Genomic DNA, 27,016 nt, shown 5'->3' on the forward strand with positions numbered 1-27,016 from the left:
ACCAAGAAAAAAGAAGCAAAGAAGATGAAATACAGTTTGTTTATTTGTGTGAATAAAAATTCTCCAGATTAACATTTCTGCGATAGCTTGTGTAACAGTACTGAACACATACATACATTTTCTGATTTGACTAATCAGTGAAATCTCCCTTTGAACCAAAGGGGCATTTTTTTGGTGAAACCAACTCCTATTTATGGAAAGATTTTATAGTGCAACGATGAGTGTTTATCTCAACTACAGATAGTTCAAGTCATTTACAGAACAAAAACAGCTTTTAATCTTTTCCAACACTAAAAACAGTAGCATAAACCTCCACCAGATGGATGCAGAGACTGTTTTAAGTCATATTGTTGTGTCAAGACGTCAACACACCAAGAAACGGAAACAAAGTGCAATCATAAGGCACTGAGAGGAAGGGATATAAAAAATAACACATAGAAAACTCATCACAACTTTATCAAACGAACTGAAACTAAATCCAGATGGAAAACGAACAACAAAATAAGTGAAAAAAAATTAAAAATTCTGTTCATACATGTTGCCGATTTATTTGTAAAGTGCGTCACAGACCACGCTTTTACTTTGACGGTCAGCTGCAGCTCAATGAGCCTCATCGTCTCCATAGGTCCAACATTATGGCTTTTTTTTAATTATTTAGTTCTTCTGGTAACAGTTTAGTGACAAGAAGCCGAGCAAAACGAGGTCTTTATTGCATCTTCATGTCACTCCCTTTAAAAGGTCTCAAAGGAAGGATCCAATGCGTTTTAAATAACTGGTTTATTTTATTCTATAATAAAAACTTGGCATGTCCTATTGCGTTGTGTAGTAGAAATAAAGATGGAGGACAGAAAAAACAAAGCATTTCTTTGCGTCGTCTCCATCTGGACAACATGCAGGTCCTCAGATTTGGCTTTGAAGCTCTTTAAATGTCATTTTAAATGTTTCGATCCTGAATTATATTTACCGCACATCAGCAGATTAGACAGCAGCTTCACCTTTCTGTAAAAAACATGTGATAAACCATAGGAGTGGAACCATCAGCATGCACCCACCCCACTGGCCATCTTTGTACCCCCAGATTAGCTTTAACTGAGCTAGACTGTAATCAAGCTGACGTTGATCTGCTCGCACTGAGGACAGCCGTTAGTCGTACAAACTCACAGTTTGGAGTCTTTCATGAAGCAAAGCGTCTCTGACCCTCCTCATCCACATTCATGGAAGTGGCCACATGGTGGCGATGCTTCTCTGGTGTTTAAAGGCTTGATTATCACGATTAAACCCGTAGTCAGCCTCCTCCTTTTAGCTAAGAACTGTGTATTAAATCTTTCCGTTTCTACACACAGATCTCTATGGAAACACAGCATCCAATCCTCATTCAGGATGGGATGGTGGGTGAGCAGAGAGCGGTGAAAACAGAGAGAAAAAGAAGAAGAAAGGGATAGGGTGTTGCATAAGACAGAGAGGATTGTTACTGTTCCTTGTTCTGGTTCTGAAGTGGAGTGAGTGGGACGACCCGAGTTCTGATGCTAATGGTTGGAGCAGCAACACACCAGCACGCAGACGACTGCAGCAACTTTACTTCACATCTGCCACTAAACACAGACAGAGAGAGAGAGAGAGAGAGAGAGAGAGAGTATTACAGATGGACTACAGTAGGCATTTCAAACAAAGCTCAAACAAACAAAACAGCGAGGAAATGACAACATGAAGCCAAGAAGATTAAATGTAGGAAGGAATAAGCAGACGAAGAAATCCACAAGAACATCCATGAAGAAGCCAAAGGTTTAGTAAAAATGCAGAAGAAGTCAGGTTTGCTCCAGTCCAACCATCTGTTAGTAAAAACAGCTTTGACAAAGTAAGACACGTATAGCAAAACCTTTCGACCATTCCTGCAGTACATGTTCATTGAAATCACAAAAACAAGACATGGAGGGGTAGTATCTGATAAATTATATCAAATATAAACATGCAAAAAGGTTAAATTAAATCTAAGATCCAAGGCAGGACTTAAAATCTTCCATCCCGAAAGAAAGAAAAAGATGCTTTTCCACTTGTATAAACTGTGGCGGGCGGAATTGCCTACTACTCTCTTTCTGGGCGCCTTCTACTCTTAAACATGTTCATAAAGGATTCCTTTCACACCAAAAGAATGATTACAATCCATGAAAGATTGAAGTTTTCCACACTTTGAGCAACTTTTGCAACACTGTTTCGGTGGGCATTTTCTAAATCTCCCACCCAATCTCGTAAAAGTTCATTTAACGCTACACCAAGCAGCGAGCCTGACGAAGCCACACCCAGTTCCTTAATTACTTGTTGTAAGGAAGTGGGCCTGGTGATGCTGCCGTTTCTCGAGCCGAACAGGAAAAAATGTCATATCCTGTGTGCCAAGCAGTATCAAATCAAACATGGCGGCCGGCATAGAAAAGACGTTTGAAACTGCGCTTTGCTCTGTTTTAAAAGACCTGGATATACTGTTGAAAACACAAAAAGAAGAGGCTTTAAAACTGTAAGTTTGTACCGTACTACACGCCGTTTTCGTCTGCTGGCTCTGTTTAGGGAAAAATAACTACGCTTGTCGCACTATTGTCGTCAGATCTGCTCATCGTTTGATTGGTTACTCTGCAAGTGTTTGTCCCGCCCCGCTTAGCCACCAGAACTCAAAAGCCTGTTGAGCACCTCCAGACTAATACAAGGAGATTAGGATGGATTCCAGGATACATCCAGATACATTTTCCATGGAATGAGCACTTTTTTTGCACCACGATTGTGTGTTTCGCCTCTAGCGGGCGAAGTTTGGTCTCTCCCCGTCAGAGATTCACATATTCGAACTCGAGCTTTCCACTGACACCTCCAACTCATAACACAAATTTATTTCTGCTTTACACAGACTTTAAACATCCACGATCAACTTTTGTGCTTCAGTAAAATATATCATGGATATTAATGTGCTTCATAATATATTCATACATGCATTAATACAACTGAATATATTACCAAAACCAACTACAAGCAAACCACACACGTTGCCGCAAGTTTAAGCCTTTTACTTGTTTTTTTAGCCTACTACTTTTTTTTTCGGGACATCACTAAAACTCTACTCGACCCTTTAGATTTGTTTTCCATTACGTTCCTATACTGTCAAACAGTTACTTTTTTTCACAACTTGACATTCAAATACAAAGCATGCTGAGTTCAGTCAAAAATGTGATAAATCAGGCTGCAGGCCACTGATTGGCTGAGGGTCCCTTTAATGTCCTCCACTGCTTTATTCTGTTTATTACAGACAGATGGCGTCACTGGCCATTGGTAGAGTTTAGTTAGTGCTCTTGAAAAAGCATCACTAATGATCAAAACCAAACTCAGGCTAATTTATCTTATTTACAAAAGTTAAATGCTATTTTACACTCACTTAAACACTTAATGTTACTGGAGACTATTATATTTTATCAGATAAAAATATTGTGTAGGCTTCATAGATCAATAAAACCAAATTGATATGCTCAGAAAAAAGAAGAAGAATGAAGTGGTAAGAAACACTTTTATGCATCATCTACAAGACTCCACATCCCACAATGCAAAGTTGCACAACTTTCCAAATATGTCAATTAATGGAGATCAAAACAAACTTCTGAGCAGCAATTTCAACAAATGCATTGATCTATGAGGACTACACTTATTTAATAGTTTCCAGCAGCTTTAACTTCAAAGAAGATTTTATAGTTTTTAACAAAGACCAATTCTGGACTTTCTGACTAATAAGTGATAAAAAGCTCAAGCATTGCTTAAAGTCTTCCTGGTAACAAGCATCCTGAATCACCATGGTAACCGACCCAGGCCTCCACTGATCTCTGTACAATTGAAAACATAAAATGAGAGCTGGGTGATTTTGCCTAAAAAAAATCTCTGATTTTCAAAATTTTTTTTTTTTTGCAGACATCAGATATATTGTCAAAAGTGCAACTTTATTGCTGTGATTGTCCTCAAGAGTTAAAATATATAGAACAATCCCAAAATAAAAAGTAAATGAGTAAATGAAAAAAAAAAAAAGTTGAATTAAAAAAAAAAAAAAAATTACAATTGTTTTTATCTACAAATTCAAAAATTGATTAAATCGATTGTTTTGCCCAGGCCTACATAAAACTTGGAAAACACTATTTCTACATTATTTTAAATATCGCCCCTAAGCTCTGTGATTGTGGTCCTACAACCCTCAGGTTCTCATTGGCGAAGATTAGAGGCTTTTAATACTTTAATACTACCTTGAACAAAATATTTCCTGCAAACATTTAAAAGTTTCTTATTGTTTCCAACACCTCAGTGTAAAGTGTGCAGCACATACAGAAAGATGGGACTGCACTGAGCTTCCATTGACCTGTAGAAAAATAAAACCTGACAGTGAACACAATGACATGACAAACAGCATGGCGGCTGGTATTTATTCAGTGTACCTGACATGTTACGGCCTCTGTTTTATTCTCATACTGGTGCAGCACCACTGTGAAACATAAAGGAACACAGGAGAGAAAAAGGTGAACAGAAAGAAGGTGAAAAAAGGAGGAAAATGTGCAAATGAGTCGTGATTTGCAGTGAAAAATGTGCTTAGCATTTGTGCCTCACAGAAAGAAGGCCCTGGTGGACTTTGCATGTTCTCCCTGAGTGTGTGTGTGCTTGGGGTTGTACACAGAGGTGAAACGTAACAAAGTACAAATACTTTGTGACTGTACTTATTGTATTTTTTTGGCAACTTTTTACTTTTACTCCTTTCTTTTTTTAAAACAAATATCAAATGTGTGTATTGCCGTTACCCGGTGTCATCAGGCATGTCCTGGTCGGCCTCTGCAGCTGACGACTCCACGTCTGCGTCTACGCTGCTGTCACTGCCCTGAGCTGAGAGCGCACACGGAGAGTCTGGACTCACACATTCCCCACTGAGAGAGGAAGAGAGAGAGAGAGAGAGAGAGAGAGAGAGAAGCAGATCGAGAGATGAGAGAGAGGAGAGAGAGAGGAGGAGAGAGAGGAGAGGGAGAGAGAGGAGAGGAGAGAGAGAGAGAGAGAGAGACAGACAGACAGACATATTGTGGATACTTGATATTCCTTGTTGCAACGTTTGATTACTTCTATCTATGGATCTTTTTGAAAGACTTTTAGTAAAAATATCTTCAATAAACAATATTGAATGTGTGTTAAACAGTGAGACATCTACCTTCATCGTTGCAGCACATTGAAAACATTTGAGTTTGGCATCAAAAGATGTTTGTCTCTCATTTATTAAAGAAAACAGCCGAGTAATATGTTAACGTTTTATTTATTCAGACAACTTCTTTCGGGACATTTACTTTGAAATCCCACACCAAGGACTCTCTTCTCCAGAGATCATATAGGGACAGGGGGCGTGGCCAGCCTGACAGAACTCTCAAGTTCCAGAAAGACCTCATAAGGACACAACAAAGCAATCAGTAGATTAACGTAAATTCCTGAAAAATGTTCTCTGAATAAATTAAACCGTTAACATATTATTTTAAAAACAGAAAACTAAATAAACTTTTACATTTTTTTTTTTTTTACAGCCAGCATGTACAAAAAATAAAAAATAAAAAATGTAAAAAAAAGTGAATGTAACCATGTCGGAAATAAACTGAATAAATAAAAATAAAAAAATAAATAAATAAAACGCTGAGCAACATGTTTGTTATTTCACAGAACGATGGAAGAGAAGGCAGGGACAACATCTATTTCTAACAGACACCCAGAGAAGTCAGTAGATGCTAATGCTACTCTGACTGTTGATAACGTTGTCAGGAGCTATCTGCTAAATAACAACGACAATGATTGTCTCTAAAGTTACTCAAACAATGGTTCCTCTGTGTTTGGTGTAGTTGTGTTAGGTAACGTTACGTAAATAAATGCTGACTGCAGGAGGGTTCTGCATGTAAAGAATATTCTTGTAAGTTGGAAGAAGTGAGACGTAATTAAGCATCTATTCTATGGATTAAACTTCAGTCAATGTAGTTCAAGGGCCCATGTTAAGCTAAATTAACGTTTCTGTGCTTTAAACATCATAAAGTGCTATTTAGGCTTCATACACATGCCCAAAGTGTTTTTTTTTTATTGATTCCCTTAATTGTTAGAGGGTGATTTGCAGGGTGAGCCCAAACATCTTTTTGATGACATGTTCCCATTTTGATGACAAATTTGACGCGGCACTGAGCTGGAGAAGCTATGCCTCCAGGAAGCTCTCTGCCATGATTGACATGTAAACAGACACTCCCACGAAGGGGAGCATTTCAGCATCCTTAGTTTTACCCTACTGATGATGTCTCATGTTTATAAAGCAGCATGAGCTCGGCTACGGAGTGGGTACGTCACTGTACCGGGAGGAGAAAGTCAGTGTCCCATCTATAGACACGTCCACTCATGAATATGCATAACTAAGCCGCAAATCAACCTGTTTGTGTAAAGTTGCTCAGAAAGTGACTTTTCATAGGCTAAAACTTTGGAAAACAGGCGAGTTTGGGAAAATAAACCTCAAATACTATGTTTTTGGGGTTCTTAGAACAAATGGAGATGGGTGAAAAATAGCATGATATGAGACCTTGAAACCAACGTTTCCAGTAAAGACACTATATAACAGTCACACTCAAAGGTTCACATTAACAGACATTAATGAACTTAATACATTTGTGAAGTTTAATATAGTTCTGTTGAAATGATTAATTAAGGCATTTTTATTAATCTCTTGGCATTTTCTTAAGATTTGTAAAAATGTAGAGCTGAAGAGCTTCTGTAACGTTGGCTCAAACTCAACTTTAGGGATTCAGACTTGGGCTCTAGAGGCTTTTATAGACCTTGGGCTAAGGTTAGTGAGGACGCGATCTGGACTCGACTCAGGTTTTTTCTTTGGTGACTCAGGCTCGAGCAGTGAAGACTTGAGACTCAACTCGAGCTTTGGTGACTGGACTACTAGGGTTCTATAAAAGCATTTTATTTTTAGGCTGGGCTACCGGACTCAAAACGCCACTCACTTTGTTGTTGTTCTTCTTGTTGTGTACACTAGTGAAATGCACTACTCCTGTTATTTGTGAACAGACTGGGCTGAAATTTGTTAGGTATAATCTATGGAATATACCTAACATAATCCATAATCTATGGACTATACCTAACAAGCACATCGACGCTCGGAGCCCAATATTCGTGGGGCCCCAAAAAACAAAAAAAACATTGGCACATACCAATACATTCACGGGGGCGCCATTCTTCAAATGACTACTCCTCCGTTAGTTCTCGTTAGATCGGAATGCAGTTTAGTATGAATACTCTATGAATGAATATGATGAGACTCGCTGAGCCGTTTTTTTTTTTAAAACGGGGCCCCCATTTTCGGTAATTTCCAAATTTATAGAAACAGTCATGATATATCGTTTCAAAGGTAATTCAATGTAGATTACAATTATGCCTCACACAATTCGATTAGGGGCCCGAGGGGCCCACCCCCCCACCTTTTTTTTTTGGCAATTTCCATTAAAGTAATTTTCTCATTTCTTTGTGAGTCAAATATTGCGACAGTTGGTGGTACCAAATCATTCATACATACCAATATATGAATGGGGCCCAATATTCCGTATGTGCAACGGGGGCACCAAGGGGCCCCCTTTTTCAAATGACTAATCCTCCGTTAATGTTCGAGCTATAATTTGACATGGATATTCTATGAGCGAATGTCAAGAGCCTCTCGGAGACCTTTTTTACTCGGTGGAACCGAGTCATTTGACTGAATTCTCAGGAACGTGGTAAGTGCTATTTGGCACGGAGACGTTCCACGGGCCCGGCCGTAGTTCTTCCAAACTTCTTTTTCCAAATTCCATACTTTCCACATTAATTTAATAAAATTCAGTTTTTTTTAAAGAAATACTTTTTTCAAAAAGTTTAGGTTTTCAACTCCTGTGAGGAAACAAAAACAAAACAAATAATAATAAAATACCGTAACTAAACCACGCGGGAACTGGTTTGCTCAATATTTTAGAGTGAGTGATGAGTTGCATAGTTTTTTTTGGCAGTTTTGACGGTGTTTTGGGTGGAGACGCTTCCACATGTTGAAGCAGCCAAGACGGGAGGGGGGCGAGGGGTGCACTGAATGAGCGGTCTCAGGAAACATTTCCCCAGATAAACGTCCTTCACGTCACGATGACGGCGTTTCATTCACATTATGTCACTTCCCGCGTTTTAACAGTGGATTCGGTTCATATTGGTTGATTCTGGGATTCTTTTAACGTGAAAATCAAAGGGCCCCAGACTACAACACTGGTGTCCACCTCTGTGTGAAGCAGACATTAAAGGTTTTAAGTTTGTAGACTGACACGATCAACATAAAACCTTTAAAAGTCCCAAACCCCTTTGATGTTTTTTTAGCAATGTGTTTATTGATTCAAATATTGATTTCATGTCTCCTATTCACCTTCTGATGTCAAACCCAAACGTTGTAAGTTTAATCTTTTATTGTAAAAACTCCTACTTGAGATGTTTCTGCAGAACTTTGAAGGCTTTCTCCTTCTCTTCCAGCCTCATTTTTAGAGAAACGATCTCCTTCTGCTTCTCTGCCAGTTCTTTCTGGAGCCGATAGTTGCTTTCCTCCAGAGTCTCACAGAACGCCTGCAGGTGAATCAACATGTAGAGGTAAATAAATGTGTGTGGAATCCAGACATTTTGACTTTTGCTAACATAGGAAAGAGGAGGTGCTTATGTTAAAGAGCCAGACCTAAATTCACTAAAGAATAAATGGATTAACATCTGCCTATTATTTTAAACCCTTCCACACTGTGTTGATTTCATAGCTGCAGGATGTCACAGGGGATTTAATGACCCAGTGGAATATCTTTGATTCCTAAACAATCTTCCCTGGCAACTTGCGCTGCAAAAGCTTCCTGACTCACTGACAGACTGTAATCTGATATAGAACTAAACACAATGACTGACAAACCAAAATGGATTTAAACAGATTAGTGAATTCATAAGAAAACTGTTATAAGGCATGAAATCAACGTAAATCCTTCACCATTCATACAATAACTCCCTTTGCTGTACTCATACTACAGTATTCATACTACATCATTATATACATATCACAACAACCATTCACATTATAAATTAACTCAGATTTTTAATATCTATTGGAATTGTATTGCTCATTTATTCATTTTAGACAACATTGAATATGTATCTTATATATCACAAACTGGTGACCTGGGGATTAATGCAGTCCACAAGGTAAATACCACTCCACGAAACAGCAAAAAATACACAAAATTAATCCCAAAACACACAAAATGACAGAAAAATAGACCCAAAAAGTAGAAAAATACAAAAAAAAAAAATGACAAATGCACAAAAATAACTGAAAACTACAAAATACAACTCAAAAACAAAAAATAAACAAAACAAAAATGACTCCAAAAACACACAAAATAACAATAGTTACACACAAAAATGACAGAAAAAATATTTTAAAAATGCACTGAAAATGCTGACATGAATGTTGATAACATCAATCACAAACAAATGTAAAAGGTCGATATTGACACTCAAAATTCTATTTTAATCTCCACTGTAAACACTCTCTTGCTGACATTGTTGGAGAAGTTAACTGTATTGCATTGTGGGATGTGGAGTCCCGTGGGCACATTTTTGAGCATCAATTTGAACCTTCTACAATCATTTGTGAGTAAATTATCTTTGATTTTGTCTTTATCTGATAAAAAATAATATGTCTCATTAGGAAGCTGTGTTTATTATTTACTTATTTGGTGGTTCTAATAGATATTGGTTTTAAAACACACTGTAGCTACAAGCATTGCACATTATCACAGTAAAAAAATGTTAAATTTAAGTTGCTGTGTTTTACTTTTTAAGTTAAATGTTATTTTTCAATTGTCAAACTTTGGGGGAAAGCTATTTTATCTCCATTTATCACAGTGGTCGTGTTTATGAGATTTTTTTCATCATATTCTTCTATGTTTATTTGTTTTGTGCACTTAAAAAAAAAAGTTTAATAGGATTTTTGCGTCACGTTAATGCAGTAGTTCTCAACCTATTCAGCCCATGACCCCCTAAATAAAGGTCACAGAGAGCGGGGACCCCCACTGTACCTAAAGGTGCTTGAACACAGACATGTGGAGACAGGGTCATCTATAAGGAGGAATAAAGGGGAGATATTTTTGGGTCCATCCATAAAGTCAGCAAAATGATGGTCCATTGTTCTATGAATCTGTGATAACCACATTTATTTATTCATCTGAATAATATCCTGTTATCCAGGAAGTTTACTAATATCATTTACATCTTAAAGATGTAAATGATTGTTTTATTCAGAAATAAAATGGGTTAAAAGTGACCAAAAATAGTGGAAAAGATAGCGAAATGGGATTTTAAAAACCACAGAAATTGGTTAAAATGTGCAAACCTGAGTGGCCAAAAAGAGTGGAAAAAAAGTGGTAAAAAGGGTTCAAAGTGTCAATATTGGCTTAAAAGTGGCAGAAACCAATTCAAAAGGTTGGAACTATTAGTTTAAACTGGCAAATGACTGGCATAAATGATGACCAAAATAGGTTAAAAGTGACAATAATGGGTCAACATATGTGACTTATGGGTTTATACTGTAAGTGCTGAAAATGTCTTGAAAGTGGAAAAATGTGCAGAAAAGGCTTTAAAATTTGATGGAGAAGAAAAATTGACTCAAATTGATCTGAAAAGAGTTTTAGTTTCTCGAAGACATCTGACACCCCCCCAGTGTCTTGCGACCCCAAGATTGAGAACCGCTGCTATAGAAGACGATGTTCAGTAACATATGTCAGGATGTCTTTGTGCCCTGAGGAGTCATGTTTTGGATCTTAAAGCAGAAGCTTTTGTGCTTCCACGTGTGTGCTCTCACCCTGCTTTCCTCCAGACTGTCAAAGGGTCCCGGAGGGTCATCGAGACACAGAAACTCTCTTACTGCCACGCTGTCAAAGAACAACAAACAAAGCTTTGAAATTAATACCCAAAGAAGAGCAACACATGCTTCTCCTTTATTTATTTCAATTAGTACAGTGCCCATTGGAAGTAGGCATTCATGTGGGAGCTTAAGTATAGTTAATTATGGCCAAATGAGTATGTGTTTGAAGGTTGGATGTACAAAGAGGTGTACATACTCTGTACTCTGTAGTGTTATAAAGGGGTTTATTATTAATTACAGTGTGTGCTATTTCCCTGGTTTGATTCTATGAGACATGAACATAATAAATGTGTTTGTTGTTTTTTTTTTTACTCATTTTTATATTTTTTGGTTTGGTGTATTTTTTCTTTAATGTATGTTTTTTGGAGTCATGTGTATTTTTGTATCTTTCTGTTGTGTTTTTGTATAATTATAGTTTTTTTGTTGCCATTGGAGTGTGATTCTGTTGTCATTTTGTGTTTTTTTGTTTAAATATTTAGTTTTGTATATTGAGTCATTCTGATGTTTTTGTTGTTTGGTGTATTTTTCTGTAATGTATGTTTTTTGGAGTCATTTTGTGTGTTTTTTTATCTTTCAGTTGTCTTTTGTACATTTTTTTGTGTAAGTGTTTTTGGTTGCCATTATAGAGTGATTCTGGAGTCATTTGTGTACTTTTTGTATAAATATTGATTAGTTTTTTGTTTTATTTTACTAATTTAGTATATTTTTATTATAAATAAATAAATACCGTGTGTGTGTGTTCCCGGGAAATGTTTGAGACACAGATAACCAAACTCCATAGACATTGTAGCGCCAATCAGAAAAGTAACAAAACTGCGCAAAACAAAACGTAAAGCTCCAAACTACCTGAGTGAGTAAGTAAATTAAAGTATTATCTACAATTCGGCTGTCTTTTTTTAAAAAGCAAAAATCGTTTTTTACCTTTGAACCGAGTGGTCAGAGCTTAGCTTCCATGCACGGCACCACAGAGAATCCACATTTTTCCAGATGGAGAATTGAACGGGTTGAGAAACGTGTCTGCAAAAGACTCACCAGTGGCTGATGGTTTCAAATGATCTATTCAGAGAGCTCCGTGTTTCGGTCTAAATTATCTTCTTCTCTGTCGCTCGTGTGTTTACAGTCGGTGTCTGCTTGGCTGTGTGCGCAGCGATTGGCTCTGGCCGCACACGTGACTCTTGCTCGCGTGAGGAACTGTGTAGTGAAATAGATATAGATGGTGCGCTAGCGCCCCCTCACGCCCTGAGGTGAAAAGCTAAATAAGGTTTCATTTAGGGGCCGTCCAGAAGTGAAATAAAATTAAAATAAACATTTTGAAATGACCAAATTACTCCAAAATAACAGATACACACTTGGGGTATTTGGAACCCATTGACTAAGTTTCAGGTCGAACTCGAACCGCGTCGGGGAGATATTTGCTCCGCACGCACGCACACACCTTGCTTTTATAGGTAGATACATTTTAGCACCACATTCCAAACAGCCCTTCACAAACAAAGCCTGGACTTTACTTTAAACTTGCTGAAGACTGTAAATACATATTATACATTTATTTTATTATAAATACGAATAAACAATGACTTTAAAAATAATAACGGTGTACATACCAGTTGGAGATGTCTTTGTGGGCAACCAAATTCTGCAGAAATGCTTGTAAGCCCAACTGTCTGTCTTCTAGGAAGTCGCTGTCATAATTATCTTTGAACCATCTCTTTGGAGGCAGCGAGAGGCGGAAGCCTGGAAAGATCTCCTTTAACTACCAACACAACAAACACAACAGGGATTGTATTCTTGTTTATCAATGACAGCTGAATAAAATAGATATTAGAGATCATAGCAGCACATACTAAGACCTGGGCTATGCTAGAAATGTCTCACTCCGTACTACATACTTCAAACTCAATAAGTATATACTTGTCCTGTGATGTCCATTTTATGAAATATAAAGAGGTGTACATACTCGGTGTACTCTGTAGTGTTATAAAGGGGTATAATAATTGCAAGTACAAAGTAAAATAGAGAGTGCAATTTCTCTGGTTAAATTCTAATGGACATTCGCATGATAGATTGATAAATAAAGTTTGCAACAATGTGGTAGTTTAGGTAGAATCTGATAAAAGACACAAATTCGTACAAATAAAAAAATTTATTTCGCATTTAACATTTTGGAGTGCAGGGGTGCTTATCTGGTGTGTGTGTGCGTGTGTGTGTGAAAAGATAAACAGAAAAATGCAGAGGAGATGATCACTCAACTGGAAAGTGACTGCACATGTACATGCATTACCACTATGCTGGTTAAAAGCATACAGCAAGCATGCTGACAACAGACTGGTGCGCTAGCGCCTCCTCACACTGAGGTCAAAAGATCAATAGGTTTCAATTGTGGTAAACATGACTGTGCTGTCCAGGCTAATCATGCACACCATGGGGCCATGTGGAAGCTGTTCAGAAAGTTTCAGGTCAAACAGACACTGCATCAGGGAGATATGTACTCCACAGACAGACAGACGGTACTTGATTTAATAGATACAGTACATATGCAGTAAAAATCATTGAACGTCACTGACCCTTTTACGAAAGCACAATTCATCCTTTTCACATTAATTGGGAAGTCTATTATTGCAGTATATATATATATATATATATATATATATATATATATTCAATTCACAAAAGTTTCTCATTGATGTTATCTGGTGAAACAAATAAAAGCAACCAGCATAAATGTGTGGTCCATTTTAAATATTTTGTTACATTCCTTAGCAAAGGGCTAACCTGCATGCTTTAGGACAACTGATGGAAACTGTCAGAGCCCAGAAAAGACTCACCACTGTGTGTGAAACCTTAGCTGTGATTCAGATTTACACAACAATAGGACCCCAGAAAGTCACGATTGGTTCAAGGCCCTTTACAGTCACAGAAAGCGCACACACAGAAGCAAACCTTGTCATTGAGTCTGGAGAAGTCCAGGTATCTTCGAAAAATCACCCAGCTCTCCTCTGGAGTTTTCCTCACGAGAACCTTATAGACCTGCAGCACAGAAATCCTCATCATTCATCTTTTGCCTTTGAAAAGTGACTTAATGACACATTTGCTGTGATTACACTGCTCAACAGATTTATCAATGACAGATGAATATTGAATGTGAAAAGTTGGTTTTGAGATAGAATGAATAGTGATCAGGAAGGTGCATCAAATAAAAAAAAAAATAAAAAAATTTAAATAACTTTCTGTTCCCAAACTTGTTCTAAAACCAAAAAAACAACCAGGTAAAATATTAGTCAGATCTATCATTGTTTATGGGGTCCACCAAGCCAGTGGAAAAAAAAAACAACAACAAAAAACACCAATAATTACAAAAAATATGGATTATTTTGTTGTTTTCCTGAAGAACAATAACAAATTACTGCTAGATTATCAATTCATTATGCTAATTGTGTCAATAGTGCCTTATTATTCCTATTTTGGTCATTGGAACATAATTACACAAGAGACAGAATGATTTTAAACATTAAACAGTATGAGTGTTTATTATTCCCAAACTGTTGGCAGTGCTGAAAAAGCTTCTTCAGTGTAATTGTAGTCAAAACAGGAATAACATGAACACAACATTCATTGCTTCAGCTAAAAATAAAAGGTATAAAAATAGGCTTTGTTTGCAGGAGAAAAAAACATTTCTTCTTTCACATGACTGTTGGGTTCTCTAGAAGTGCATTAGTTTGTCATGTGTTAATGTGTTAAATAAAAGTTCTCCGCTAATGTTCATTCCCTCTATTGTCAACTCAACTTTATTTATACAACATTTTAAAAACAACTGCAGCTGAAACAAAACACTGTACAACAACTGGAAAACAATAAAATAACAAGAATAAACTAAGTTGTACAAAACATTAAATAAAAACAAACCATAGAACAATAAAACAAGAGCAGAGTCAAATGCTGGGTTGAAAGCCAAGGAATAAAAATCAGTTTTTTTAAATTCTGCTCTGTTCACCTCTTCCCGTCCACGAACCAGATGTTCTCAACCTCTGGCTCTGCTTCTGAAGGAGGTCTCTTTCTGTTCAAAGGGAGTTGCTCGAATCTGGCTTATGTGGAAATGCTGTTTTTACATTAACACATAACTCACAGTAAAAAATAATATTAAAAAAAACATTTCGATGCATTTGTCTTCATCAAACATCTACATCTGGTTCAGAACACTACAGCTCAGGTCTGAACCAGAAAAAAGAGGTCAGAACACATTCCTCCAGTTTTAAAATATTTACACTGGTTCCCAGTCAAACTCAGAATAGACTTTAAAGTTCTGCTGCTGGTGTATATTAATGTGAATGGGTTTGGTCCAGAATACATCAGTGAGATGTTAGTCAGGTATGAACCCAGCAGGTCTCTCAGATCTATGGACACAGGTCAGATAGTGGAGACCAGAACTTGCAGTAAACATAGTGACGCTTTTAGTTGTTATGCTGCAAAGAAGTGGAACAAACTGCCAGCAGAGCTGAAGTCAGCATCACATGTGAACATTTTTTAAATCAAAGTTAAAGGCAGTTTAACTTTGAATCATATGCAGTTTCTCTACTGCGTATGATTGAGAGGGAGATTTATGGTCATGTTGTTGTAATGTGTTTTTTGATGATTTTACTAACGATTTTAAATATTCTGTTTGCCGACTCTAATATTGTTATTGATTTTAAGCTGTTGAATGTTTTCTGTTGCACTTTTTGATCATGTAAAGCACACTGAGTTGCCTTATGTATGAAATGTGCTATACCAATACATTTGCCTTGCTTTGCCTTACAGCAGGGGTTTTCAAACTTTTTTGGCTCTTATTTCTGAAACCAAGTACACCCTTTTGTCTAATATTTTTTCAGAATACTATGAAAAACAAATATAGACCATAATGATGGAATACATGACTGTTAACACACATTTGAAAGAATCTTGTTTTGTAAAAAAGTGGTATGAAACAATATTTCGTGCCTCCTGATCCTGATTAGAATTATTTCTATAGTTTTTATAATTTCATTGCATTTTCAGTTCATGGTCTAATCATCATTATTATAAATAGCATTTTTAACTAAAAATAAACATCATAAAACAAACACCAAACGCCCCTTAAAACTGGTTTGATGAAATTCCTTCAAAGATTCAGGCCTTGCTTAAATATTTAAGTCTCTTAGAAACAGGAACAAGAACGGCAGTTTTTTTTATCTGATCCTATAAATGAGCTGCTGCAGTAAAATAACTGCTACTTTAGCAGAATAAGGCAGTGGAAGTGCTGAATGAAGACGGCTGTTATAGGCTGGAGTTACAGTATCTGCTGTTTGAACGTGTAGCAGAGATAATTATGACAGCGAAAAGAGAAAAGGCTCGTTCAATGTCATTTCAATAAATGGCCACTTCGGTCTAAAAAAATTCTTATTAAATATTCTTAATTTTTACCAATTTTTCCGTGATTATTCAATAGGCACACTGTACATTTTTAGTTTGATCAGATGAGATATGAACCATTTAGTAAGGAGGGTATGTGTTGATTTTCATTATTTTTCTTCCATTTTCAGCTTCTAATATCTCAGAAACTGCAGTACATCACATAGGAAACTGAATTTTTGTACAGTAAAACAACTCCACCTACTTTCTCAGGTTATGAAACAAGTTCGGATGAACGACTGCCAGCCCCGTGGAACGTTTGCGCCAAATAGCACGTCCCACGTTCCTGAGAATTCAGTGAAATGACATCCGCTCATAGACTATCCATGTCAAATTACAGCCCGATTTGACGAGCATTAACGGAGGAGTGGTCATTTGAAAAAGAGGGCCCCCGTGGCACATACGGAGTAATGGACCCCATTCATATATTGGTATGTATCAATTATTTGGTACCACCAACTGTGGTACCAATATTTGACTCACAAATAAATGAGAAAACAACTTTATGGAAATTGGCAAAAAAAAAAGGGGGTGGGTCCCTAATGGAATTGTGTGAGGCATAATCGGAATCTACGTTGAATTAACTTTGAAACGATATATCACATGACTATGTTCCCATAAATTTGGAAATTACCGAAAATGAGGGGTGGGCCGCCAGGCCTCAAAAAAGGGCTCCGAGCGTCTCATCATTTCATTGATAGAGAATTCATACCAAACTTCATTCTGATTTAACAAGAACTAAAGGAGGAGTAGTCATTTGAAAAATAGAGGCCCCTAGCGCCCCCGTGACAAGTACAGGGTAATGGGCCCCATTTATATATTGGTACGTGCCAATGATTCGGTACTACTAACCGTCATAATATTTGACTCGCAAATAAATGTTTTTTTTTTTTTTTTTTGGGGCCCCAAATCAAAAATCGAGCTCCGAGAGTTGATGTGTACACATCCATAGATTATACCTACCAAATTCCAGCCCAATCTGTTCACGAATAATACAGTAGCGATTTTAACTCGTGTACACAAGAAGAAGAAGAAAAACAACAACAACAAAGTGAGTCAGGTAGCCCGGCCTAAAAAAGATCTGCTACACATCATATCTGGTGGAGATGCCGGTCCCTCAAAATTGGACTCAGTTAAAAAAAATCCAGAAAAAAACCCCTGACCCATAACCGCAATGCATTCTGGGGGATGTGAGCAGAGGAAGGATGTTAGCCTCTCAACAGGAGCCGTTTCCTGTTTCACCATCTGGAAGGATTTTTAGTACCAGGGCAGCCTTTAAACCTGAGACGATGAACCAGCTGGTTTTCATTGCAGCAGTAAAGCCATGGTTGAAAAGTCCTTGTTTGATTTATTTATTTATTTTTATAATCTGTTGTGACATTTCCATTTCATCATGTCACAGATGTTCCGACAACCTCAAGTTTATTCTGATTTCTATTTGTATATTGTGACATACATCAGTATGGCCTTAAAGCCTGAGCTGATGAAATACTTTTCCTTAATGTGAAACCATTTTAAAGTTGTTTTTGAATTATTATTTTTTTATAAAATTTTATGCTGGTTTGGTTTGATACCGACATATTACTGTTTGCTTCGTGTCACTGATGTTAATTCTTGTGGCGACCATGACTCAGTGGTAGAGTGGGTTGTCCAGTAACCGAAGGGTTGGGGGTTCAAATCCCACTCTAACCGAGTCATTGTCGTTGTGTCCTTGGTACACTGATTTATTATTTACAAAATACTTTTGCACATTTTGCTTTCATGTAATGTCTATATTTGCACATTTGACAGTTTTTCATTTTTTTTTTCCATAGTTTTGTATTTGTGTCAAGCTCTTCTTAAATGTTAAAGATTACATTTAAAGTACCATTATTTTCCAGGCTATTGAACGCACCGCTGTATTGGCAGTCCAATAATTTGGCTATTTTCCAAAAAAAATCCATGTAATGGCAAACGAGTCAGGCGGCCAATCAGAATGGTTGGGTAGACAGGCTGCTATACTCCTGTTTGATTTAATGGCGGTTTATGTGTATTCTGATGAGTTTCAACTGATGAGTTTCCATCTCCAAATGAAAGCTCCTCCTCACAGCTCCACGTCTGCATATCATAGACTGTAAAAAGAATGGATGGAACAAGCTCCCTGGTGGAGTGAAGCTTTTATTTTTAGAGCTCCCCCTGCTGATCGGCTGCAGTATAGGTCATAAACCCCGCACAACTCCAGATACAATTCAATTCACGATACTGGGTTCACGATACGATTCTTCATGATTTATTTTACAAAATGGGACTGTAGACAAATGATGATTGAAAAATATTACTTTATTTTTTTAGAAAATACTGTACTATTTTCCTTATTTTTTCATTGTCAAAAGAATCCTTGATAAACTATTCAAAACAATGCAATTTAACTAAAAATACATTTTGAATGAAATAAATAAAGGAATAATACAAATGAAGAAGAAGCCTATTAATTTAAATTCTGGTTCTATAATAAACAATGCAAAACTGCTTAATAGTTCTTTTTCTTTTTAAAAGTGCAACTGAAAACGTATTTTGTGCCTTAACAACTGGACTTTAAAAAAAAAAAAAAAAAAAACAGTCATTGCCTTGTAATTATATCAGATATTTGTTTGGACCAGCAGAGGGTGCTGGTAACCCAGTGGTCGGTTGCCATGCAGATATTCTGTGCAGTGAAGAAGAGATGCTATGCTAGCAGACAGAGCTAATAGAAAAACGTGACTTTTACAGATATTCACGTAATTTTACAGATGTTCTTTCGGTGCTAAAGGGGTAAAGGAATCATTTATGAACATATTTAAGAGTAGAAGGCGGCCAGAAAGAAAGTAGTAGCAGATTCTGCCCGCCGTCTCAGCAATTGGACAAGAGAAGGATAAATATATAGTGCCCTCTGCTGTTTAAAAAAAGTAGTGATGAAATTTTCAGAAAATCGATATCAACCGTAATACCTATGAATCAATTTTTAACTGCCTTACCAATAATTGTTACATCCCTAATGACAATGATTGACAGCTTGCGTATCTTGCATAGCTCTCTTTGTGAATAGCAGTCACGTCGTGAAGGAAAGCCGAGACGCCATTTAACTTTCCCGTTCAGTTTTTTAATTTTTTTGAGCTGTCAAAATAACTTGTTCTGCAGTAAACTGTTCTAACCAACCTGTGAAATCAGAGATCTTTACAGCAGGAAAGATACTTGTGTTTTTTGGCGTAGCTGGGCTGCGTAAGTCACCAGGGCAGTACGCTAAATGGGCGGGGCGTGTTATCAGAGCTCCTCCCACCGGACCCTACTGCTCAGACTCTGGCTCCAAAATTTGCAAGATAGAAGTGCCACTAAGTGCCGTATTTTGGCTTCAAGATCGTTTAGTGGGAACAGCTACAGTGCGCGCCCACGTCTGCATATCAGTCCATTTACAGCAATTTATGCTTCATTTCTACTGGAACCAAACTGATACACCGCTCCCTCCCTCTGTTATTCTTACTGTACATTATCAGTGTCAGCAGCGATCACGTGGACTCCGGACACGATCGCCCCTGAACAAAGTCAATGTGGTGATTTGGCAACTTTATCCTGTTAATTATTTCCTATTACAAACTGGCTGAGATATCTTACATTTTAAAGCTTGTAGTACTTTTTATGCACTCTTCCCACCTTAAATGCATATGAGCCAAGCAAACATCTTGTTTTAGTCAGGCAAAAAAGAAAATTGGCCACACCCTCAACTTAAAATGAAAAAAATTGCGTCCTATACGCCGGAAAATATGCTATTTAAATTCAACCTTTTTTTGATTTTATAAAAACTAAGCTATCGTATTTCATATCAGTTGATATCAATAATTAATCCAAACACTGCTTCTGTCTCAGTTCACTGATAAACTTCAAGTACATCGTAAATGAAAACATTTTTCTGAGCTCATACCGTAAACTTGGCCCTCTCCTCCATGACCTCGTAGCCCAGCACAGTGGGTGTTAGGGGCCGCTCCTCCTCCTGGTGACTACCATCATGGTCAGAGATGGAGCGAGGGCAGCAGGAGTACTCCACAGACGGCTCCACTGCCCCGTTCACCGTAGCCCGCAACACCGGGCTCTGCTGAGGGGGCGGAGTCAGGCTGCGGCCCACTGAGTCCGTGCAGCGGGACTGACACTGGGAACCAGAGGACGTGCGTCCCCTTCCTCGGTCCTGCCCCGGCTCCCTAGTGACGGAGGATAAGGACTCTGAGCTGCTGGAGACGCTTCCTAGTGACGACGCTCTCTGTGGTCGTCTCGGCTTATTATTGCCACTGGTCAACCGTCTGTCCAACGGCACGGCCACGGGCACGAAGGGAGACGCCATGATCCTGGGTAGAATGCTCCTACTCCGTTTGTTTCACTCCCACCGATTTTATGTCACAAGCCGATATTTTCACAATGAGGGGCTGCCAATGCAGGTGAAGATCCTGCAGAGAAAATAAATATCTTTCAATTTCACGTGAAAAATATCACAAATATAATACACAATTATTATTAGGGATGGGCATTGCCATGAATCTGACAATACGATACAATTCACAATATGCATGTTGTGATACGATATATCCCGATACCAAACAATGCGATAAACCAGCTTCACAGTAATCATAATTGGGGGGAAAAATGCAACAACAATTACATAGGGTTAGGGTACATTTTTTCTAGTGTCTCGTGCAGACGTGCAACTGGCGGCCCATAAAGTAAACACACAAAAATACACAAAATGACAGTAAAATACACAAAAAAAAAGACCAAAAAAAAAAAAAAAATCTAAATTAATTCAAAAACACAAGATGACTACAGAAAAAGCCAGACATCTATAAAACAACAAAAATACAAAAAAATAAAACCCATTAAGAAAAATCTTTGTTGGACAGGCATTTTTTGCTAAATTTACATTTTCCCATGTTGTTTATACATTTCTTTTTTTAAACTAATGTTACCATTTATTTTTGAAATATGAGACTAATTACAATCATAAAATCATAATTATTATGTGTAAAAAATGTAAGACTTTTGAAACATTGATTTAAGACATTTTAATTCACACAGTGCCATTGACGTAATATTTCGCCAATTGCGTTTTTTAACAGAAGTTGCTAGGATACACTGTGACAGTGCTCTACTGTGACTATAAGGCTTCTCTGATGATGTAGTGACCAACTTTGCCCTGAAGGTGACAGCAGCGCACCTTTGGATGACAGATTAGCCACTGATGCTACCATTAGCTAAGGAGGGAGATTATGGCACTATGACGTGATATTGTGAAGTATCCAGCAGCTCACAGGACCACATACTAACACAGAACATGTGTGGACCTGAGTGGATTATTGATAATGCTGCGATCGTGAGATAAAACCATCAACTAACCGGGCCAAACGGGTCATCTCTGCGTGTCGGGAGGAAGAGGAAGTGACGTCTGTGTGATTGACGAGGGAGGAGATACAAAATACAGTAAACAAAACATTCAACTGTGAGCCAGATAGCATAACAATAATAATTTTGCCATCAAAAGACTTGTCTGTGTTGTTATTTTATTTTTTAAAGAAGGAAACCAATGTTTAGATGTTATGGTTTTCACTTAAGCAAAAAATAAAAATAAATTGCTTCAAAATCGCTGACAGATTTTTTTTTAGAAAAAGCCTGTTTTCTCAGCTTTTTGAAACTGCTGATTTGTGTAAAACTTGCTCTATTCAACTGCTGATTTTAGAAGAACTAAACAAGCTACAAACAAATTTGTATCACAAATTGACCAATGAAAACAGACTATTTTAATTTTGACGTACGTTTTTGTTTAATTATGGTTTTCTTTTTATTAATATTTATTTTGTTTCCTCACAGGAGTTAAAAAGTACAATAATATTTTCAGAATAAAAATATGTTTTCTTAAAAAAAAAAACTTAATTTAAAAAAAAAAAAATTAAACGGAATTTGGAAAAAAATTAAATGTATTTTATAGGGCACAAATTATTATACAAAAGTGGTGACCCAGTGTTTAACTGTGACGGAGAACATTCAACTGTGAGGATTAATTAATTATTAAAAGGCCAAACATCAGTCATTATTTATGAACTGTGCTCCTCTGTGTGTGCATACATCACAGCTAGGTTAGCTAACAGCTAATGAGCTACAACGCTTTACCATGACAATTTCAACAGTAGCAGTAGAGCAGATGTGGGCCAGTTAAGAGGCCACGCACGACCCTGGGGCCAACTTAGTGTGGCCTCATAAAACAAATACACAAACAGCAACAAAAATACACAAGATGATGACAAAAGCACACAAATTATGAATACATATATTACATCATTAGAAAAGAAAAATGCACAAAATGACAAAAAAATACACAAAGCGACTGCAAAAACACACAAAGTTACACCAGAAATATTCTAAACGCACAAAATGACAAAAACACACAAAATGACAACAAAAATACACAAAGCGACTCCAAAAACATGAAATATGCAACAAAATTATACTAAAACCACAAAATGACGACAAAAACACACAAAATGACAACAAAAAATATACTACTAAACCCACAAAATGACAACAAAAATACACCAAGTGACTCCAAGGATACTAAAATAACAAAAAATACAAAATGAAACCAAAAAAAACATGATACGACTCCAAAGACACACAACAACAAAAAACACACATATCATGACACATAAAATGACAACAAAAACCCATAAATCATGTGACCATGTTAGTGTGCCTTCTGTGATAAAGGTTGTCCATCCCAGCAGTAAATCAGAAGCAATAGACCATCATTGAGTCACTAGTAGAGAATAAGCCATGATAACTGAGCTTTTCCTTTTTCTCTGACTATGTCCTAAAATAGATTTGGTGCTGGAGGGAATCAGCCGCTACATGTCAAACATGTTTGGATTGTTTCTGCATCAGTGGAACTCAAACAAACCAGGACTTCTACACCTTAAAATGACACATTTAGAGATTTAACGACTAAAGTCTATAAATATTTGGTCATTGAGACTATTTTTAAGGTTTTAAACTATACACCTACATAAAACGCTATGTTTATTGTTCACTTATTTCACTAGGGAACAGATCAAATGTATAAAGTTAATATAAAGAAGTGAGGTATTTGTGCTTGAAATATGTTAAAGTTAACTCCTATTAAGAGGTTTAAAGAGATATTATTACATTAATTAAGTAGGATGACCAAACCTCTGGGAAATATCATCTTTCACATTTTGTTCAGACCGGTGTCAAGGTCTGAGTTTACCTCCGTGCTGAGATTATAACCCTAACCCTAACATAATCTAATAAACAAATTAAACACGTGTCCGTTCAGTTTGAAAAGAAAAATAAACAAAAACATTTTATTTATTTTTTTTAGGCAAAAATTCATTTTTCAGTAGTGCGCATTCATATATAATCTCAGTGCGATGTGAATTCAGACCATGATACCCAATTTAGCAAATTCATGAAAATGTCCATATTTCCCAGGGACCCTGAACACATCTCAGAAACACATTAAATGAAATGACTAACTCTGCTAATATTTGCTCTATCTAATAAATTCTAGTAGTTTCTGAAAGCTAAGGGGTTGCTCTTTACAGCCAATATAATTTAGTGCTTTATCATTTTTATGCTCATCATTTTATATATATATATATAGATAGATATTATTTTATTATTGATGTTTTTAATGCTAATTTTAAAGTTCTATATTTTATAAATAGTTTTGTTTTTCACTCTGATTATCATATTCATCATTTTTTATTATTATTATATTAAATTACATCCGTGTGCATTAGTCTCTAAACCTTTTTTTTTTTTTTAAATAATTTTTACCTTTTTTTGTTAACTTTAGTAAAATTATGCGAAAAACTTTTCACTACAATCTAAAATGTAAGAAAGGTACATTTGTATTATTATTTTTATTTTATTTGTTCTACTATAATGTGTGCACTTGTATTTAATCCTTATTTAAATAACAGTCTAATTTAATTTTCTTTGTAATATTTCTAGAGCCTCTGTAACAAAGTCATTTCACCCCTGGGATAAATAAAGTATTTCTGATTGTGATTATGGTCATTTTAATCACGTGATGGAATCATTACAGATGATGACGCTTTGTTTTGACTAAATCATCACACACTAAAGTCAAAGACAGATTAATAGAGACCAAATAAAAGTGGATTCTATTGAAAAATGTCAGCAGGAAGATCTTCTGGGATGATAAACCTCCATGGCGGTTCAGAGAGGGATTTGAAAACAAAAAAAGAAGAAGAAAAGAAAGTTAGCCTACAGGAAGTAAAGGTAACATAAGTTTAACTTTTGGATGAATAAATGTCTCCCTGCTTTTCTGTAGCTAGTCTTTACTTTGTTATAGTTTTATTTTTTAGGAGCTGATGTTCATCATATTGTTTCAATGACGGCAGGTTTATATGAGATTTTTCAAGGACAGATTGTTAAAGTGCATAATAAAGGTGAATGACTAGAGCAGTGGTTCTCAACCTCAGGGTCTCCAGATGCCTTCAAGAAACTGAGAATATTTTATAAACAATTTGAGCCCATTTTACTTATTTTTACCCTTTTTCTGCAACTACACCAAACTATCCATATTTTAACCTATTTTCATCACTTTTTCTTGCCATATTTTTGCTCCATTTGATGCATTTTGCTACATTACTCCCATTTCTGACACTTCTACATCAAAATTCAATGCCTTTTCTGCACATTTTTTCCACTTTGAAGACATTTTCAGCACTTATAAACCCTTTCCACCTAATGTCACATATGTTGACCCATTATTGTCACTTTTAACCACTTTTCACCATAATTTAATGCTTTTTTTCCCCCCCCAATTTGAAAGATACACAAGATATAGATTTTGTGTTAAATCTATATCTTGTTTTTTTTTTTGTTGAATAGTGATGAGAACATATCTATTCCATGTTTCGTTTTTTATTGTAGTTGATTTTTGTCATGAAATTTGAGACAAAGAATAAAAAGAAAGAATTTTACTAAATCCATGATTTGTCATGCCCATTATATGCCAGTTTAAACTAATTGTTCCAACCATTTGAATAACATTGCCCCGATTCTGCCACTTTTAAGCCAAAATTGACACTTTTTGGCCACTGCAAGTTTTCACCAATTTCTGTCAGTTTTTTTTAAATCACATTTCACCACCTTTTCCACCATTTTTTGGTCACTCTTAACCCATTTTATTTCTGATTAAAACAAGGATTTCCATCTTCAAGATGTCTATATACTATGGCACAAATACTAGTACACTTCCTGGATAACACTGGATATTATTTAGATTAATAAATACATGTGGTTATCACAGATTCATAGAACAATATGACTGTTCATGTACATGGTATATTCAAGAAGAAATAAAATAATAATCAGGAAATCAAAATATGGTCACCCTACAATTAAGGAACCCATTGAGCTGAAATATACAGACAAAATCACGAGAGAGAGCAACAAACAGGCATTAGATTACAATGGTTAATAATAGAGAGGAAAGAAAAGCTGTTAATACTCATGTTTCCTTGTGTTTAACAGTGTGTATCACACATAACGCAGAGCTGGGACTGGAGCCAACGTGTCAACAAAACAATGACCTACTTCCTACTAATATCCTGTTTCATGTCATGGTTTCGTCAGATAAAATCGCGATAACAGACATATTGTAGCAGCCAAGCACACATCTAAGGTCCCAGTAAAAATATGGATATTTGTGACGTGTGGCTGATATCAGCTAACGTTCACAAAACGCAGTAAAGTTGCGTTGCAGCCACAACTGCTAAAGTCAAATTTCATATGAAATGCAGCGTTTTATGACAGTATTTACGAGCCGAACCGTAAAGCAACTTGCAATGTTTAAATTGAACTCGTATCTCTTTTTAATAAAGAGCCTGTAAATAAAAAAACGCACTGTTAAAGCTAAAAACAATGAATATCTGTACCGGGTTCGGAGTGGCTACCTGAGGGACGGAGCTGCTAGCGAGTCACCGGGAGAAGAAGCTCCACTGGACGGAAAAAAAGATGAAACCAGCCCGACAGAAGCTCCCAGCTCACCACCGGACTCCAAATGTGTTTTTAATGGAGAAACAGCGTGTCCTTAAACAGGGTGAGTTCAGTTCCTGACTGTAGTAATGTTTATCAGCTGATCGGTGTCCTCCGGTGTCCCTTCATCATGTTAGCCGATAATTAGCAACAATTCCTGTATATGACCAGCAGGGGGCGATATGACTTTTAATATGGTGGAGCAAAGCGGGAGAGTGAGACCATAAGTGGCCCATAAGGTAAACGCACGAAATTACAAGAAAAATACACAACATGATAGAAAAATAGTGAAAATAATCACAAAAATGATAGAAAAATAGTTAAAGAACCATAAAAATACACAAACTGAAAGAAGAAAACCTCAAGAGTACAACAAAATGACAGAAAAATACCGAATAGGATGACAAAAATACACAAAATGACAGAAAAATACTGAAAAGGACAACAGAAATACCAGAAATGACAGAAAAAATACTATAAAGGATCACAAAATGGGAGAAAATACTAAAAAGGACAAAAAAGATA

At 36.6% G+C, this 27,016-nt stretch overlaps 1 protein-coding gene across 3 annotated transcripts; it reads right to left on the reverse strand.

The window, feature by feature from the left end:
• Window positions 1–25: 25 nt before the first annotated feature.
• On the reverse strand, window positions 26–26,638 carry snx16 (sorting nexin 16). Of its 3 annotated transcripts, XM_028435059.1 has the most exons (9): window positions 26,410–26,638; window positions 20,346–20,862; window positions 13,928–14,014; window positions 12,592–12,740; window positions 10,925–10,994; window positions 8,513–8,649; window positions 4,809–4,931; window positions 4,452–4,498; window positions 1,457–1,592 (listed from the first exon to the last, which is right to left on the reverse strand). In XM_028435059.1, the coding sequence occupies exons 2-8, from the start codon at window positions 20,757–20,759 to the stop codon at window positions 4,480–4,482; spliced, it is 999 nt and encodes a 332-aa protein (XP_028290860.1). In that variant the 5' UTR covers window positions 20,760–20,862; window positions 26,410–26,638; the 3' UTR covers window positions 1,457–1,592; window positions 4,452–4,479. The 3 variants fall into 3 exon arrangements, with proteins under 3 accessions (XP_028290857.1, XP_028290858.1, XP_028290860.1); XM_028435056.1 differs by lacking the exon at window positions 4,452–4,498 and having other exon boundaries at window positions 26–1,592; XM_028435057.1 differs by lacking the exon at window positions 4,452–4,498 and having other exon boundaries at window positions 26–1,592; window positions 26,392–26,638.
• Window positions 26,639–27,016: the final 378 nt, after the last annotated feature.

This window comes from Gouania willdenowi, chromosome 20, assembly GCF_900634775.1.
Source record: "Gouania willdenowi chromosome 20, fGouWil2.1, whole genome shotgun sequence".
NCBI classification, from domain to species: domain Eukaryota; kingdom Metazoa; phylum Chordata; class Actinopteri; order Blenniiformes; family Gobiesocidae; genus Gouania; species Gouania willdenowi.

Bases quoted from the DNA above. Each gene is read 5' to 3' on its own strand.
- snx16 (XM_028435056.1), bottom strand. From the start codon at position 20,759: ATGGCGTCTCCCTTCGTGCCCGTGGCCGTGCCGTTGGACAGACGGTTG. The intron at 14,015-20,345 runs GTATGAGCTCAG...TCTGTGCTGCAG, and splicing joins AGGAGAGGGCCAAGTTTACG to GTCTATAAGGTTCTCGTGAG. The intron at 10,995-12,591 runs GTATGTACACCG...GTTCTTTGACAG, and splicing joins CACAAAGACATCTCCAACTG to CGTGGCAGTAAGAGAGTTTC.